The sequence below is a fragment of the Silurus aristotelis genome (assembly GCF_946808225.1).
Source record: "Silurus aristotelis genome assembly, chromosome: 23".
Lineage (NCBI taxonomy): Eukaryota > Metazoa > Chordata > Actinopteri > Siluriformes > Siluridae > Silurus > Silurus aristotelis.
The window spans coordinates 18,579,043-18,596,187 of record NC_139596.1 but is presented as its reverse complement, the minus strand read 5'-3'; the positions used below and the strand labels follow the sequence as shown (position 1 = coordinate 18,596,187).

The following is a 17,145-nucleotide window of genomic DNA, read 5'->3' as shown; positions in this document are numbered from 1 at the left end:
CTGACGTCGAGAAAATACTGAGGACACCTGACGTCGAGAAAATACTGAGGACAACTGACATAGAGAAAATACTGAGGACAACTGACATAGAGAAAATACTGAGGACAATAGAAAATACCAAATACTTTGAATACTTAAAATTCTGTTTTTTTGGTCATGCAGAAAAGGGCGATTTCTTGGCTCTGGACCTCGGGGGGACAAATTTCCGTGTCCTACGGGTGAAGGTGTCCTCTAACGGCAAGCAGACAGTGGAAATGGAGAATCAGATTTATGCCATTCCAGAGACCCTGATGAGGGGCAGCGGGACAGAGGTAGGGGTTTGTGTGTGTGTGTGTGTGTGTGTGTGTGTGCTGCTACAAAGAGTTTTACATGTTGTACTTCACCTGTTTTCAGTAAGTTTTTTTCTTTGTGTAAAAGTGTCCCTTTAAACCGCCATCCTCAACGTCGAACCTCTTTTAAAGGGTTACAGCGTATTGTTTCCCAGCGTCTTTCTTCATTCATACACTTCACACAAGGTTCCTGAAGCACTTAAGATAAATATAAGTGCAAAAAAAAATTAGGCACCTTGGTGGAGACGTGTCTGAGCTTGACTGACCGAACCACAGAAACCAAGGCGTTGTGTAGATAACAGTGTAGATCAAACATTTCATTTTATATGTTTTCTGGAAACAAAGACAAGGCATTGTTTCCGAAATCATCTTCTCCCGTGTGGTATTTTTGAACAAAAGGAAACATTCGAAGTGCACGGATATGGTAATAAAATAGAAAAGAAATACTCTTGTAGAGTGGTTATCTTCAGCCTTCACAAAGTATAATGTACTGTAACGTGAACACTGATTATTCAAAACCTCCTTATTGTATAATAAAACTGACCTTCACGAACATTTCAATAAACATGCATAGATTAGCGTGCTCGTCTGATCAGGATTCCAGCTTTACGTCCTTTCAGTGTGCAGAAGTTTATGCACCCTGAAGAGCCTGAGGAAAGATAGTATATTTGTAAACAAGGTGGAGTCAGTAATGTAACATTGTAACAACTTTATTTATGCAAATATTTGCATACAGATATATGTATATATGTGCAAATTAAATGTTTGCAATTGTGTTTATTTACACACATTTCATTTGCATAAAATGGAATGGTGTTATTTTACTGACTCTGCCCCTTTATACAGTATATATGTGTGTATGTGTATGTATATATGCTTGCATACTTACACACACACACACACACACACACACACACACACACACGTACGCTTTGGAAGTATTAAACAAGTCACAATTTTTCTCAGTAAAAATATTTTTCCAAAAAACTCATGGAAAGACACCAGCTGAACTCAATCAGTAATTAAAAAGCAGTCCTGCCCCCGTGTCAGTGCAAATTAACATCAGCTGCTTCAGTCCCAACCCATGGCCTGTATAAACATGTCCCATTACCAAGGTGTCACACAAGAAACATCACATGATGGGTAAAAGCAAATCGCTCCCTCAATACCTTCGCAACCTTATTGTTGCAAAACATACTAACGGCCTTGTTTACAGAAGGATTTCTAAACTTCTGAATGTTTCAGTGAGCACTGCTGCGGCCATAATCCAGAAGTGGAAAAAACATCAGCCATGACCAGGTGCTCTTCACAAGCTTTCTGACCGATGAGTAAAAAGAATTATCAGAAGAGCTGTCCAAGAGCCAAGGACCACTTGTGGAGAGCTTCAGAAAGAACTAAAATTACTGTAGCAGGTACAACTGTTTTAGAGAAAACAATATAAGTAATGCAAGAAGAAAAAGCATTTTGAGCCTCGGTTAAAGTTTGGACAACATTTTAAACAAACCTGTAAACTACTGGGAGAATAAAGTCTGGTTAGATGAGACCAAAATTGAACTCTGTGGATGCCATATTACACACCATGTTTGGAGGACAAATGGCACTGCACATCACCCCAAAAAACAGCAGACCAACTGTGAAGTTTGGAGGTGAGAAAATCCAGCTGTTTTTCAGCATACAGTACTGGCAGACTTCATATAAATAAAGGAAGTATGAAAAAGACATTCTTGATTAAAAAAAAAAAAAAAATCTGCTGCCATCTACCAGGATGATGAAGATGAAACGAGGGTGAACATTTCAGCAAGACAATGATTCCAAACACACAGCTGAGGAAACTCACAACTGGTTTCAGAGAAAGAAAACAAAGCTGCTAGAATGGTGCAGCCAATCACCTGACCTGAATCCTATTAAACATCTAAAGAAAGAACTAAAGGTCAGAGTTCATAGAAGAGGCCACAGAACCTTCAAAATTTGATGAATGTTTGTGTAGAAGAATGGGTTAAAATCACACCTGAGCAATGCGTGAAACCAGTTTCTCCATACAGGAGGCGTCTTGAAGCCGTCATTACAAACAAAAGCTTTTGTACGAAGTATGTATTTAATGTGACTGAGTTTTTTTTTTAAACAAGATTTGCTGCATGACTGAGTAGAACAAACTTTTGCAAATCTATTCGCAATATATGAGACCAAAAGGAGAATTTGTCTGCAAGGTGTTTCAGACTTTTCCCACTAATCCCTCACTCTCTCTCTCTCTCTCTCTCTTTCTCTCTCTTTCTCTGTCTCTTCTCATGTGCCAGCTGTTTGACCACATCGCTGAATGTTTGGCCAACTTCCTAGAGAAACTGGGCATCAAGGAGAAGAAACTGCCACTGGGCTTCACCTTCTCCTTCCCCTGCCAGCAGACCAAACTGGATGAGGTAAGCTTCTGGAACATTGAAGCATGTAGATGAAAGAAACTCTGGGCTCTGCTGCATGTTTGATTTGTTGACTTTATTGTAATTTCATTGTTCTGGGTTTGATGCTCGAGCTGGAAGTGGTGGTTTGCTGTATCTTGGGTTTTGTTGATGATTGAACCCACTTTTGGGTCTGACTGGTGACTAGTAATAGTAATAATAGTAGTAAAGTGATGTTTAATTAATTGTGTTACAGACCATGACATCATATCCTTGTTTAATTTATTTGTTTATTTATTTTGGATAATTTTTCTTTATACAGTAATTTACATACAGTTCAGCTGCTTTGCATCTCATTTGCATAAAGATTTTCTTTGCTAAAGCTAAACATTCCACTAACCCCTCCTCCTTTTTAAACTATTCCTGATTTTTGCTGTAACATAAAAAGACGTATGCTTGTTTATAGAGATATCATTCGGACCGTTGCTGCGAGATCTTGTTTATTTCTACAATGTTTTTCTTGTCACAGAGTATTCTGGTGTCGTGGACCAAGGGCTTCAAGGCGAGCGGGGTGGAGGGACGAGACGTCGTCGGCCTGCTGAGGAAAGCCATCAAGAAGAGAGGGGTGAGCTTTTGGTGTTCATTTCCTGCATGTTCCAGCTTTGAAGGTCCACGCTGATGATTCATGCTCCTGAGGTATCAGTGACCAGATTTCTCGTCTCTACCCTGACGCCCTACCTCTGGATGGAGTTCACTTCAACTGGAGGCCACTCTATGTGAGGAGGCTTCAACATGAACAGCCTGAAGATCCATGAAGTTCCTGAGCAACGCAAGAACTTTTGAGTATGGATTTGGACTGTAAATAATATCAACAGTCTGCTACAATGGTTCAGGACCACAGTTTGCATAAACAGTTCTTTGTTTAAGCACCAATCACTGAACAGAACACCAGATGCAAACTGTGGTCTTTAGGTTGTTGATGTGGAACCATCCTCAGCTGCACAGAGCTTCTACTATTGAAGAGAAGAAAGGGACAGGAACACTGGTCAGTGGTACCTCAGGAGCAGGTTCTACTCAAGAGTGGGAGAGAGGGAAGGAGAGTAGAGGGCTGACAGGAAGAGAGAAAGAGGATTGTTAAGCGTTTTCATTGTTTCATAAGGGACAGATATGAGGGATCTCTTGGACAAGAGATGGCCCACCACACCACCATCAACAAACCTGAGTGAAGTTGTGAGAGTGGAGAGACGACAGCATTCAGATATCCCTGTTCACCAAAACACTGTTCATGGGGGTTAAAGTCCTAAACCAATGTAGCAGACCAAATCCATCTTCAGTTCTTTGGTAACCTCATGGACCTCAGCAGCAGTGAGAGGTTTCTAATTACTTCATCTAGTGTTAGGGATATCAGGATGGAACAGGGAGGTCCAGAAAGAAGAAGGGAGCGTTGTTGTTGGAGGAGCTCGTGGTGTTTTGCTGTGGGTTCTGTTTCAAAGCTTCTTCTTCTCCTCCTCGTTCTTCTGTCAGGACTTTGACATCGACATCGTCGCGGTGATCAACGACACCGTGGGCACCATGATGACCTGCGGCTTCGACGACCATCACTGCGAGATCGGCCTCATCGTAGGCGAGTCGTCTTTCCGTTCTCTCCTTATTGTGTTTTTTCCTCAGGAGTGGAGGAAATTGAATGAAAGTGTGTGTGTGTGTGTGTGTGAGTAGGGACGGGTACGAACGCGTGCTACATGGAGGAGATGAGGAACATGGAGCTGGTGGAAGGAGACGAGGGCCGCATGTGCGTGAACATGGAGTGGGGAGCGTTCGGAGACGACGGATCTCTCGACGACATTCGCACCGCGTTCGACCGCGAGATTGACGCCGGATCGCTGAACCCCGGCAAACAGCTGTGAGTGACACGAGACACACGCGTGTCAGGTGCAGAGCTCGGGGATTGATCTGCTCGAGTGCTGCACTCGACGTGAGCGTTCTCGTAAACAGCTTCATTTATTCATGTGTGTGTTTGTTAGTTTGTTTATTACCGTGTCGGTGTCCTGCCGGAGTACAGAAACCCTGTCCTTGAGCCACTTAGTGTTTATTAACTCTCGCTCGCTCGAGTCTTTCTTCCTTTGCCGTGATTATTTAACGAGCAGATCAGGGTTGTTTTTTTCTTTTTGTCTGCACAGGGATGTGAAATGCAGACTGATGAGAGTTTGGAGTTTTTCTCCTTGTTAGCAAAGTTTCAGAGGTTGTTTAAAGGCTGGCAGTTCTAAAAGCTCATTCCATAAAACATTAAATAAAAAGTCTAAGAGCGGGTCGTATCCCCTCAGCGTGTCCACACGGCCAAGCGCTAATGATACAGTGGTGTATTATTGAACATTAAGAGAATACGACTTCTCACTGAAGTAAGTGCACCCTTCACATTTCTGTATCAATGTGCAGTTTGAATCAGTACAGATTTACTGTCCTTTAAAAATAACTCAACATACAGCCATTATTGTCTAAATAACAATAATCAAAAGTAAGTACACCCTCAGTGAACATGTCAAAACTGTGTCCAAAGTGTGAATATTTAGTGGAAACATCATCGTTCTCCAGCACTGCTTTAATCCTCCTGGGTATGGAATTCACCAGAGCTGCACAGGTTGTTGCTGGGATCCTCTTCCACTCCTCCATAATGACATCACGTAGCTGCTGGATGTTAGACACATGGAGCTTTTCCACCTTTCTCTTGAGGATCCCCACAGGTGCTCAATAGGGTTCTGGTCTGGATCCATACTTGGCCACGCCATCAGCTTCACCTTCAGCAAGGCAGTTTTTATCTTGGTGGTGAGTTTGGGGTCATTATTATGTTAAAAAACTGCCGTTCAGCCCAGTTTCTGAAATGAGGGCATCATGTTCTGCTTCAGAACATCACAGTACATGTCGGAATCCATGTTTTCCTCAAAGAACCGCAGCTCCCCAGTACCAGCAGCACTCATGCAGCCCCAGATCGTGATGTCAAGCACCACCATGCTTGACTGTAGGCAAGACACAACGTTCTTGGTTCTCCTCACCAGGGCATCTCCACGCATGCTGGACATCATCTGAGCCAAACAGGTTTATCTTTGTCTCATCAGACCACAGAACATGGTTTCAGTAATTCATGCTCTTGGACAGGTTGTTCTTCAGCAAACTGTTTGAGGGGTTAATTGTGTGAAGCTTCAGGAGAGGCTCCTTCTGGGACGACGGCCTGCAAAAACCTGTGTCTGTTTTATGAAGCAGCTTCTGCACCTGACTCACAGCACGAGGACTCAAATTCTCTGATGGACCCTTGTGAGGTCTGTTCTGAGTGGAACCCGTGTTAGACCTCTGTATGACCCTGAACACTGTACTGTAACTCAGTTTCAGGGTGATACTGACCTTCTTACAGACTCGGCATCTTAGTGGAGAGCAATGATTCTTATTCTCAAATCCTCAGAGACTCTTCACCATGAGGTGCGTGTAGAACATCCAGTGGTCAGTGTGAGAGAATTGGACTCAAAGCACCAGATTGTTTCTGCTCTAATACAAAATACACATTTCTATGGTTCTGTAAAACAGACAAAAACATGAACATTATGAATAGGACGTGTGGATTTACACGTTTACACCACATACAGCTGTTATGACTGAGGGTGTACTCACTTTTGTTGGCAGTTAGTTAGACAGTAATGTCTGTATGTTGATATTTTCAGAGGACAATAAATCTGTACTGTATACAAACTGCACACCTCCTTTACTGTGATCGACATGCCCAGGAACTAAGCCACACCTCCTTTAAGAAAACGGAGTTTCATCTTCACTGGGACGGACATGTAAACATATACCATGGCCACAAAATAAAAGATGAATAATTGTGTGTGTGTCTGTGTGTGTGTCTGTGTGTGTGTCTGTGTGTGTGTCTGTGTGTGTGTCTGTGTGTGTGTCTGTGTGTGTGTCTGTGTGTGTGTCTGTCAGATTCGAGAAGATGATCAGTGGGATGTACATGGGTGAGCTGGTGCGTATCATCCTGGTGAAAATGACCAAAGAAGGACTGCTGTTCCAAGGCAGGACCACGCCTGAGCTGCTCGTCAACGGCTGCTTCAAAACCAGCTACGTCTCAGCCATCGAGAACGACAAGTAAGTAGCTTCCCTGTGTGTGTGTGTGTGTGTGTTTGTGTGTGTGTGTGCGCATTATTAACTGCCATATTCCCTCAGCACCACCCTTAAACACGAGTTATGTTCAGTGAGCGCTTAATAACGCAATGCCCTTCATAGGCCAAGTGAAGGTTAAGCACCACTCACTGTGCCGTCTCTCACACACACTACGAGCTCAGGTCACGGAGAACTCGCAGAAAAAATATAACACACACACACACACACACACACACACACACACACACGTGGAGAATTTTAATGTTCTGTTTTAAATCTCTGTGTTCTGACTGTTAAAGTCTTCTGCTTACACATTTCTCACATCGAGCCCATTCCATGGCCTGCGGGATGAGCTGGCATTTAACCCAGCCTTACTCTCTCTCTCTCTCTCTCTCTCTCTCTCTCTCTCTCTCTCTCTCTCTCTCTCGCTCTCATTTTCTCTCTCTCTCTCTCTCTCTCTCTCTCTCTCTCTCTCTGATTTTCTCTCTCTCTCTCATTTTCTCTCGCTTCCCCCCCCCCCACCTCACTTACCTCATTTTCTCTCTGTCCACATGCATAACCAGACAATCACACCCACTGGCAGGACCAATTAGCTTCTCGGTTAGCTTTCTTTAAAAAAATTAAAAAACAACTACAATATAAACCTTCTCTGAGGCTTTCAAAATTTGATTCCATGCTGAGCATTTCCTCCATTAAGTCAGGTTCCTCGCCTCGTATTCCACCGTTTCCACTTCCTGTCACGCCGTTCTTGTCACAACAGTTTATTAATGCTAATATAATGCGAGTCTGAAATAACAAAGAGAGCGACTAGCCGGTAAGAATTGTGAAAACCTGCGCAACCTGAGAACCTCAACGACCTTTCTGTCTGTAAAACAGGAAAGCATATGGACATCTTGTTGTTCATTATGTTGTGGTTACTTGGTTCTGAATCTTGTGTAAAACTGTATGAAAGGATGATTTATATCAGAGCTTCACACACCTGAAGAGAAGAACCTTGGAAGAACCTGGATCAGTTGCAGAGATGCGATGCAGTAGTCTAGTCTTGAGATGAACAGCAGTTTAAACAAAGCGCCTGAGTGTCCTGTGTGGTGAGACACTGGTGAATTGTGATGTTGTGAAAGAGAAATGTTTGATTAGTGTAGTGGGAAGAAAAGGACAGTCGATTGTCCATGGTTACCCCAAGGTCAGAGAGCTGTCAATGAAGATCAGAAGGTTAGATCCCCTGGGAGTATCAGGGAGGATTTGAAATCGGTCCTCATCCGTGTAAAGCTTCTGATGTAGCAGCAGCAACTTTAGACGCGACGGCGGCGGCCGCAAGGACGTTTGGCAAATTTGTTTGTTCTTTCGTGACTTTTTTTTTTTCTCTTCCTGAAGCGCAGTGTGATAAGGAATTTTCTTTATCCCTGCCTTTTGTACTTCTCTTTTCTGTCTCAGACTGAGCGTCGTGCCCCGCGGCCTCCTCCAGCACTTGCTCTTCTCCACACTTCGATTTCTGCAGCTGAATAACAGCCGGCGCTCTGTTCCAAACACGGTTCAAAAAAATGTTGCGTTGTGAAACTGCTTCAGTCCGGTTTCAGTGGATGAAAGTCAATGACAGAACGAGACTCATCACTTTATTGATGGAACAGCGACTTGGACATTTTGAAAAAGAAAACGTTGAAAGGAAGGAATGGGTCTGAAATGTAAATCAGTACACAAAGTTTTTTTATATGTAGTGGTCCGAAAGGTTGTTTCATTCGAGGATTTACGATGATTTATTGTGCACTTATTATCCAAATATAATAGAGTATATTTGAGAAACCTCTCAGAATCACCACTAAGCCACGAGTAGAACCCAGAGGAACACTGTTCCACCACTCATCTGATCATGTTGAAGAACTTTTCTCTGTGCTGTTTATTCATGATCCGTTTCAGCTTCTAATTTTATTCTAATAGACAAAAGGGACCATTTCTGATTTGCTGTGTGTGTGTGTGTGTGTGTGTGTGTGTGTGTGTGTGTGTGTGTGTGTGTGTGTGTGTGTAGGAGTAAGGAAGGCCTGGTCATGGTGGAACAGGTTCTCCGTGATCTGGGTTTTGAGCCATCTCAGGAGGACTGCGTGGCCGTGCAGCGTGTGTGTCAGATCGTGTCGACGCGAGCGGCTCACCTGTGTGCAGCGTCGCTCGCCGCCGTGCTGCGTCAGATCCGAGACAACAAGGCCGTGGATCGTCTGCGTACCACCATCGGAGTGGACGGATCTGTCTACAAGAACCACCCACAGTCAGTACCTTGTCTTTGTGCGTGTGTGTGTGTGTGTATGTGTGTGTGTGTGTGTGTGTCCCTGTGTCTGTGTCCCTATGTGAGTTTGTATCTGTCCCTGTCCCTATGTGAGTGTGGCTCTTTGTGTCCCTGTAGGTGTGTGTCCCTATGTGAATGTGTCTCTTTGTGTCCCTGTAGGTGTGTGTCCCTATGTGAATGTGTCTCTTTGTGTCCCTGTAGGTGTGTGTCCCTATGTGAGTGTGTGTGTCTCTTTGTGTCCATGTGTGTGTGTGTGTGTCCCTATGTGTGTCCATATGAGTTTGTGTGCGTCCTTATGTGAGTGTGTTTGTCTGTTTGTGTCCCTGTGTGTATGTAAATGTGTTTGTCTGTTTGTGTCCCTGTGTGTGAGTGTGTTTGCCTGTTTGTGTCCCTGTGTGTGTGTGTGTGTGTGTGTCCTTGTGCGTCCCCTGCTAGTGCGTGTCCTCCATACGTGTTAAATATTTCGTCCTTTGTTAATAGTTTTCCATGAATTCTCTGTTCCCTCCGTGTGTGTGTGTGTCGTAGTGCGTGTCCCCCATGCATGTGCGTGCTCTGCTTATATATTTCATAATTAAAATTATGTAAATTAGTGTCTGACGAGTTCTCTGTTCCCTCCCTGTGTGTGTGTGTGTGTGCGTGTGTGTGTGTGCGTGGGTCAGGTTTGCGCGGCGGTTACATAAGATGGTTCGCTGTCTGGTGCCCGACTGTGATGTGCGCTTCCTGCGCTCGGAGGATGGCAGCGGGAAGGGTGCTGCCATGGTAACGGCGGTGGCCTACAGGTTGGCAAAGCAGCACGCCGAGCGCCAGAAGGTCCTGGACACGCTGCGTCTCAGCCGAGAACAACTAATGGAGGTGAAGAAGAGGATGGAGGTGCAGATGAAGAGGGGACTCGCACAAAACACCCACAACTCGGCCAGCGTCAAAATGCTGCCCACCTATGTGAAAGCCACGCCCGACGGCACAGGTAAGGGGGGCAGATGGTGAGACAGCTGGAAAAAGAGAACAGGAGTGACAGATGGATAGGCAGATGGAGAAAGAGAGAGGACTAGATTGAAAGCTTGATGGACAGATAGAGAAAGAGGAACAGATAAAAGGAGACAGGTATACAGAGAGAGAGATTTACAGACCGATAGAGGGATAGAGTGGAAGGGAGAGATTGTGGGATCTGTTTCTTTTGCATCCATTTTTCCCTTTTTCCTCCATATTTATTATTATTATTTCATTTGAAATATTTTTCCTCCTTTTGTTTCTCCTCATTTTGGGTGTGGTTCAGGGTTCATTGGGCGAAAAGGAAACAGAAATAAAGAGTTTAATTTACATTCCACAGACTCACAGGTGATGAATGGAGCTGGAGATGAGTGGAGACGAGTGGTGGTGATTAGTGGAGATAAGTGGAGACAAGTGGTGGTGATTAGTGGAGATGAGAGGAGACGAGTGGTGGTGGTAATTGGAGATAAGTGGAGACAAGTGCTGGTGATTAGTGGAGATGAGTGGAGACAAGTGGTGGTGATTAGTGGAGATGAGTGGAGACGAGTGGTGGTGGTAATTGGAGATAAGTGGAGACAAGTGCTGGTGATTAGTGGAGATGAGTGGAGACAAGTGGTGGTGATTAGTGGAGATGAGTGGAGACGAGTGGTGGTGGTAATTGGAGATAAGTGGAGACAAGTGGTGGTGATTAGTGGAGATGAGTGGAGACGAGTGGTGTTGGTTAGTGGTGGTTATTGGAGACGAGTGGTGGTGGTTATTGGAGACGAGTGGTGGTGATTAGTGGAGATGAGAGGAGACGAGTGGTGGTGATTAGTGGAGATGAGTGGAGACGAGTGGTGGTGGTAATTGGAGATAAGTGGAGACAAGTGGTGGTGATTGATTAGTGGAGATGAGTGGAGACGAGTGGTGGTGGTTAGTGGTGGTTATTGGAGACGAGTGGTGGTGGTTATTGGAGACGAGTGGTGGTGGTTATTGGAGACGAGTGGTGGTGGTTATTGGAGACGAGTGGTGGTGGTTTTGGAGACGAGTGGTGGTGATTAGTGGAGACGAGTGGTGGTGATTAGTGGAGATGAGAGGAGACGAGTGGTGGTGATTAGTGGAGTTGAGAGGAGGCGAGTGGTGGTGATTAGTGTAGACAAGTGGTGGTGATTAGTGGAGATGAGTGGAGACGAGTGGTGTTGATTAGTGGAGACGAGTGGCGGTGATTAGTGGAGATGAGAGGAGACGAGTGGCGGTGATTAGTGGAGACGAGTGGCGGTGATTAGTGGAGACGAGTGGCGGTGATTAGTGGAGACGAGTGGCGGTGATTAGTGGAGACGAGTGGCGGTGATTAGTGGAGATGAGAGGAGACGAGTGGTGTTGGTTAGTGGTGGTTATTGGAGACGAGTGGTGGTGGTTAGTGGAGACGAGTGGTGGTGGTTAGTGGAGACGAGTGGTGGTGATTAGTGGCGATAAGAGGAGACGAGTGGTGGTGGTTAGTGGAGACGAGTGGTGGTGGTTATTGGAGATGAGAGGAGACGAGTGGTGGTGATTAGTGGAGATGAGAGGAGACGAATGGTGGTGATTAGTGGAGTTGAGAGGAGATGAGTGGTGGTGATTAGTGGAGTTGAGAGGAGACGAGTGGTGGTGATTAGTGAAGATGAGAGGAGACGAGTGGTGGTGATTAGTGGAGACGAGTGGTGGTGATTAGTGAAGATGAGAGGAGACGAGTGGTGGTGATTAGTGGAGACGAGTGGCGGTGATTAGTGGAGATGAGAGGAGACGAGTGGTGGTGATTAGTGGAGACGAGTGGCGGTGATTAGTGGAGATGAGAGGAGACGAGTGGTGGTGATTAGTGGAGACGAGTGGTGGTGGTTATTGAAGATGAGAGGAGAGACTCTTAGACTGTTACATAGACCACGTCTCCTTGTGCTTATTTTACTCTTTTTCTCTTGTTTGTGTGTGTGTGTGTGTGTGTGTGTGTGTGTGTGTGTGTGTGTGTGTGTGTGTGTGTGTGTGTGTGTGTGTGTGTGTGTGTGTGTTAAATTGCCCTATGTCTTCTGTTTTGTCGTCAGAGCACGGCGACTTCCTGGCTCTGGATCTGGGTGGGACGAACTTCCGAGTGCTGCTGGTTCGAGTGCGCAGCGGGAGGCGCACTGTGGAGATGCACAACAAGATCTACACCATCTCTCAGGACATCATGCAGGGCACAGGGGAGGAGGTACCGCTTCACACACTCAGTTCTACAGGCGGAGAACATGCAAACACCTCGCAGCAAAACCGTCCCGACTTCTTTGCGTTGCACAGTTTTCAAATAATCTCATAACCAAAAAGTTACGAGAAACAAAAATCGACTTGAGGCAGATTTCTGGAGTTTAGCTTTCGGGATGAAACGAGCAGATATGCTGCATAAATCATTTGTTACAGCAGTCTGAGCATGAAGTAATGAAACCGACATCATCTGTGTGAGCTGGAGGTTCAGACAACTTCTAACTTTTGGAAACTTTTAACTCTGGTTCCCACTAGCCTTAAAATAAACATAGCTATCCAAAATACACACACACACACACGCGCGCAGCAGCCAAAAGTATTCAGACACCCGGCTTTTTCACCCATGTGCATGTCTTCCCCCAAAACGTTGCTCCGCAATTGTTAATGACGTCTTTGGATGCTGTAGCATGAGATTTTCCTTTACTTGGAGAACGAAAACCTGTTCCAGCAAACCTGTGCCCCTGTGTACAAATCCAGCTCCATGAAGATACTCTGTCCATGGGTTGAAAGATCTCCCACTATAGATCTCCAGCTGTATTGAACATAACCGAAGGTGAACGCTGACCGCACCCCAGGCCTCCTCACCTCAAATACCTGAACCAATCTCCACAAAACTCTAGTGGTGGACTTTCAAAAAAGGATCGTTTCCACCTGAAATGCAGTTTCGAAGCTGCAGCGAGAACCTCATCAGCAGAATTCCTCTGTACACGTCACCTCACCTGCATGTCTAATAATATTAAAGTAACTGCTCATACCAGCTCGCACTGCTCAGAGTGCTGTAATGGGTACAGTCTGCATCGCCCGAGGCGCAAAAACGCATGAACAGCACTTCAACCAGCCACGTCTCTGTTCAAAATAAATAAATAAAAAATACAGGACTGTGGAGAGCAACTTGATATAAATATTAAATAACGATGGAGCAGTACAAAATATACAAATGATTTTCTTTTATTAATTGCCTTCAATAGAAACACTGTGTAAGGGTAGAAAATGGATTTCAAATGTGTACAGATACACACACTATATAGGCAAAAGTATTGGGACACCTGACTTTCCCAGCCGGGGGAAGTGTGAGCTCAGTGGTCGAGGCTCTTAGTTACTGATCAGAAGGTCGGGGGTTTAAGCCCTGATATTGTCAGACTGCCACTCTTGGGGCCCTTGAGCAAGGCCCTTAACCCCCAGTACTCCAGGGGTGCTGTATTAAGCTGACCTTGTGCTCTGAGATCAGCTTTCTAATATATTAAATAAAACATTTTTCAAAAAGTTCTTTCCCAAACTGTTGCAGTCACACAATTGTGTAGAACGTCTTTGGATGCAGGAGCATCAAATTTTCCTTTCAGTAAACTCAGAGACACAAAACCTGCTCCAGCATGACACTGTTCCTGTGCACAAAGCCAGCTTCATGAAGATCTGCTTTTCATGGGTTAGAAGTGTGTGGAAGATCTCCTACGTCAATACCTGACTTGACTAACACCCTTGTAATCTCCACAAAAATCTAGCGGAACATCTTCCCAGACGATTGGAGTTTATGTGGACTAAATTTGTGCTCAGGTGTCCCCAAACTTTTGCCCGTATAATTGTAATTGTTTTAAATGCTTTAATGGCTATAATGATTTTATACACAGCATAGACATGTTTTTTTATATTATTTATTTTTATAATTAGCGAGTGTCTGATGTGCAGCAGCTCCTGTTCACACGTTTTTATTATTTTTTTAGTGCTGGTAAAGGTCACGATGCATCACAGACTATAATCAGAGCTCTTAAGTACTTCCTGAACGCCTCTTAAAAACATCACTAATGTGCGATTCGCATCAAGTTCTCAGCAATCTCAGAGTTTAAAATCCACCGAGTGCTCGCTCCGGCACACAGAAGAGCCCTCACACTCAAATTACCACGTGTAGTGGAGACTTGAAGTGCTGAGCAGGAGCGCTCTCCTCTTCGTCCAGGTGTATTAATCCTCCGGTTGAGGTTTCGACCCGGCTCGCTGGAGAGGTGGAGGTAATCGTGGTCTTCATGGCATAGGTTAAAAGATATTCTTCACTACAGGATGTGGTTTAATGATCAGGAACCTGAGACTGAACTTGATCGATGCTTGAGGAACAGCGGAGTGTAGATGAAGATATCTTTCCAACTCATTCGAGAGAGCACTTCCAGCTCAGCTCATAGGTTCAGTTCCTCTTTAATCCACAAGGTGGTGGAATTTTTCATTGCATATATCGTCATTTACGTAATACGACTCCAGAAATGTTCGATTTTCTCAAACTGGTCTACTGTCATCACTTCTAGTGACGTCTGATCCGATTGAAACGGTTACTACAGGAGAGTTAATCACCTCATCAGTGGGCAAAATGTTTATTAGAGGACCTTTGGACTTAAAATATAATGATTTAGGAGAGGTGATTTTCATAGTAAGTAGGGATGTGCATCTCCATAACTGAGGCCGATGCGATTCGCATTACGATACAATACATCAACGATACTTATGAAGCAGCTACTGATGCGATACGATTCACCCCGATTACGATTCGGATTCGATTCAGATTCCATCCTATACGATGTGATTCAATGCAGTACGATTCGATTAAAAAAAAAAAAAAAAACACGATGCTCTGCAATTCAATTTGGTATGAATAAAATCTCACACAAATCTCCACAAAATCCTGTGGAACATCATCTCAGAAAAGTGGAGTTTATTATACGAGCAAATGGAGACAAAATGTCGAATGGGAAAGTAAAAAAAAAAAAAAAAAAAAAAGCAAATGGCGATCTTATGGTCAGGTGTCCACAAACTTCCGTATCGTGTAGATCTGGTTCTAAAACCCTGGGGACCTGTAGGAACATCAGGGTAACATTAACCCTGTCTGTTATGTTGCCTAGCAACCAGAGATTACTGTTGACCGACAGCACTGCAGACTTTCTTAGTGTTTAGTTAAATTATTGATAGAATTCTGGATATTTGTTGTATTGTTTAATAAATGTGATTAACCACTTGAAGTCTTTTGGGGGGAAAAAACTGCAGAACAATGATGTAATGACGCCATGTTTCCACAGCTCTTCGATCACATCGTCCACTGCATCGCTGACTTCCTGGAGTACATGGGAATGAAGGGGGCGTCTTTACCGCTGGGCTTCACCTTCTCTTTTCCCTGCCATCAGGCTGGATTGAACAAGGTCAGCACGCATACACCGCAAACACACACATCAGCACCTATCTCATGGACAGCTCTCATACACAGAGTTTCATTCGTTTGGTTTGTTTTTATTCCGAAAATCCTGCCCCCCAGTAACCCGAATCACACACACAGAGATAAACCGTTCCATACGCGCGTTACATCCCAGATAGTTCGACAACAAACACACAACTGGGCCAAAAACCAGATGGTAGCCAAGTGCTAAATTACTTCCAGTCCGCTAATTGAGAGAATTATGGCGGAGAAAAGAAAAAGGATTATTGTGTTGTCAAACAAAAGCCGACAATCTGGACTTTTGCTTCAAACCCGGCGTCTTGGACGCCAGTGACAAACGCAGTCCATTACCTGAGCAAGCCTGAGTGCAGAATCATGAATGACGCATTACTGCAATTATTGCTTCGGGTCTTTCAACACGTCCAGCCGCAAACTCAATTTTAGCTCAGTTCTTTTTCCAGATTATTCATTGCTAAAAAAAAAAAAAATTGTTTTATTAAGTGAATTGACTTTTTTTTTTTTTTGTCCTCTCTCAATCAAATCCTTGGTTGAAGCGACAAACTGTAGCTTTAGTCCAACAATTCATGACTTGACTCCTTGACTCTTTCAAACGATTCCATGTGTAGTGACTCTGACTCATCAACTCTCTGAAATGACTCCTTGATTGGGTTTAAACCACAGACTAGTTTAAACTCAAGTGATTTTGCTTGTGAATCTCCCAAATGACTCATCGTTTGGAGCGAACATTTGCGCTGACTTTTTTTTAAACCGTTCATGCCGCTCTGAGATGTAGCCTCTCCGTGCCTCGGCTCAATTTGGTGCGAAATTACCTACCAAACTGCTGCCAATTATGGGCTTTCAGATTCTAACGGACAGAAAGAGAAACATTTCCATCTTACAGCATGAACGTGATTTCCAGAAAGTGTAGTCTGATCTGAGCTCCAGGTTCTCACCCAGTTGTAAACGAGACTGAGACCAGGCGTAGACCTGATGCTGTAACTAAGCAGGATGTTGACTGGAAAGCCCGAGGAACGAGCTGGTGGAGCTCTTGTGTATGTTGAATAATTAATCTTTGCTATCTTGTATATGCTTTTAGAGGTTGAAACGCCTGTGCTGCAAGAACCCATTTATAAATCCTTATTATAATAAAATGTATAAATATATAAACACACTGTAACGATGAGTAAAGTGATTCCCTATTTGACTCCTCGACTCTCTAAAATGAATCTTTGGTTGAAGTGAAAAAAATAAATAAAATAAATAAAACAGTAGCTTCAGTTTCAGCATCTTGACACTTGATTGGAGCGCCCAAAGAATGCAGTTATGATGCTTTATTTGTATTATTATTATAAACTTATTATAATTTTATAATTATTATAAAATTATTATTAAGAGGCCTGTAAATTCCTGACATTTCAGTGAAATGCAAGCAAACATGTTACTGATTCTTTAAACCCATTTCTGGACTTTTAACAGCACCGTGTTTTTTCCCCTCTGTTTCATCCACGACTTTTAGCAACCCCATCATCTTCTCTTCTCCTTATTGCGTACATTTTTTTAACGTTACGTCTCACTTCAACG

At 44.0% G+C, this 17,145-nt stretch overlaps 1 protein-coding gene across 1 annotated transcript in view; it reads left to right on the top strand.

Annotated features, from left to right (window-relative positions):
• Positions 1 to 17,145, top strand: part of hk2 (hexokinase 2) — a 33,230-nt gene that overhangs the window by 9,248 nt on the left and 6,837 nt on the right. Inside the window, exons 3-12 of the mRNA XM_083527329.1 lie at positions 163 to 311; positions 2,624 to 2,743; positions 3,249 to 3,344; positions 4,244 to 4,343; positions 4,436 to 4,619; positions 6,689 to 6,850; positions 8,889 to 9,122; positions 9,800 to 10,104; positions 12,182 to 12,327; positions 15,431 to 15,550. Of these exons, the coding sequence (XP_083383455.1) occupies positions 163 to 311; positions 2,624 to 2,743; positions 3,249 to 3,344; positions 4,244 to 4,343; positions 4,436 to 4,619; positions 6,689 to 6,850; positions 8,889 to 9,122; positions 9,800 to 10,104; positions 12,182 to 12,327; positions 15,431 to 15,550 (1,616 nt within the window). The remainder of the gene's footprint in view (positions 1 to 162; positions 312 to 2,623; positions 2,744 to 3,248; positions 3,345 to 4,243; positions 4,344 to 4,435; positions 4,620 to 6,688; positions 6,851 to 8,888; positions 9,123 to 9,799; positions 10,105 to 12,181; positions 12,328 to 15,430; positions 15,551 to 17,145) is intronic.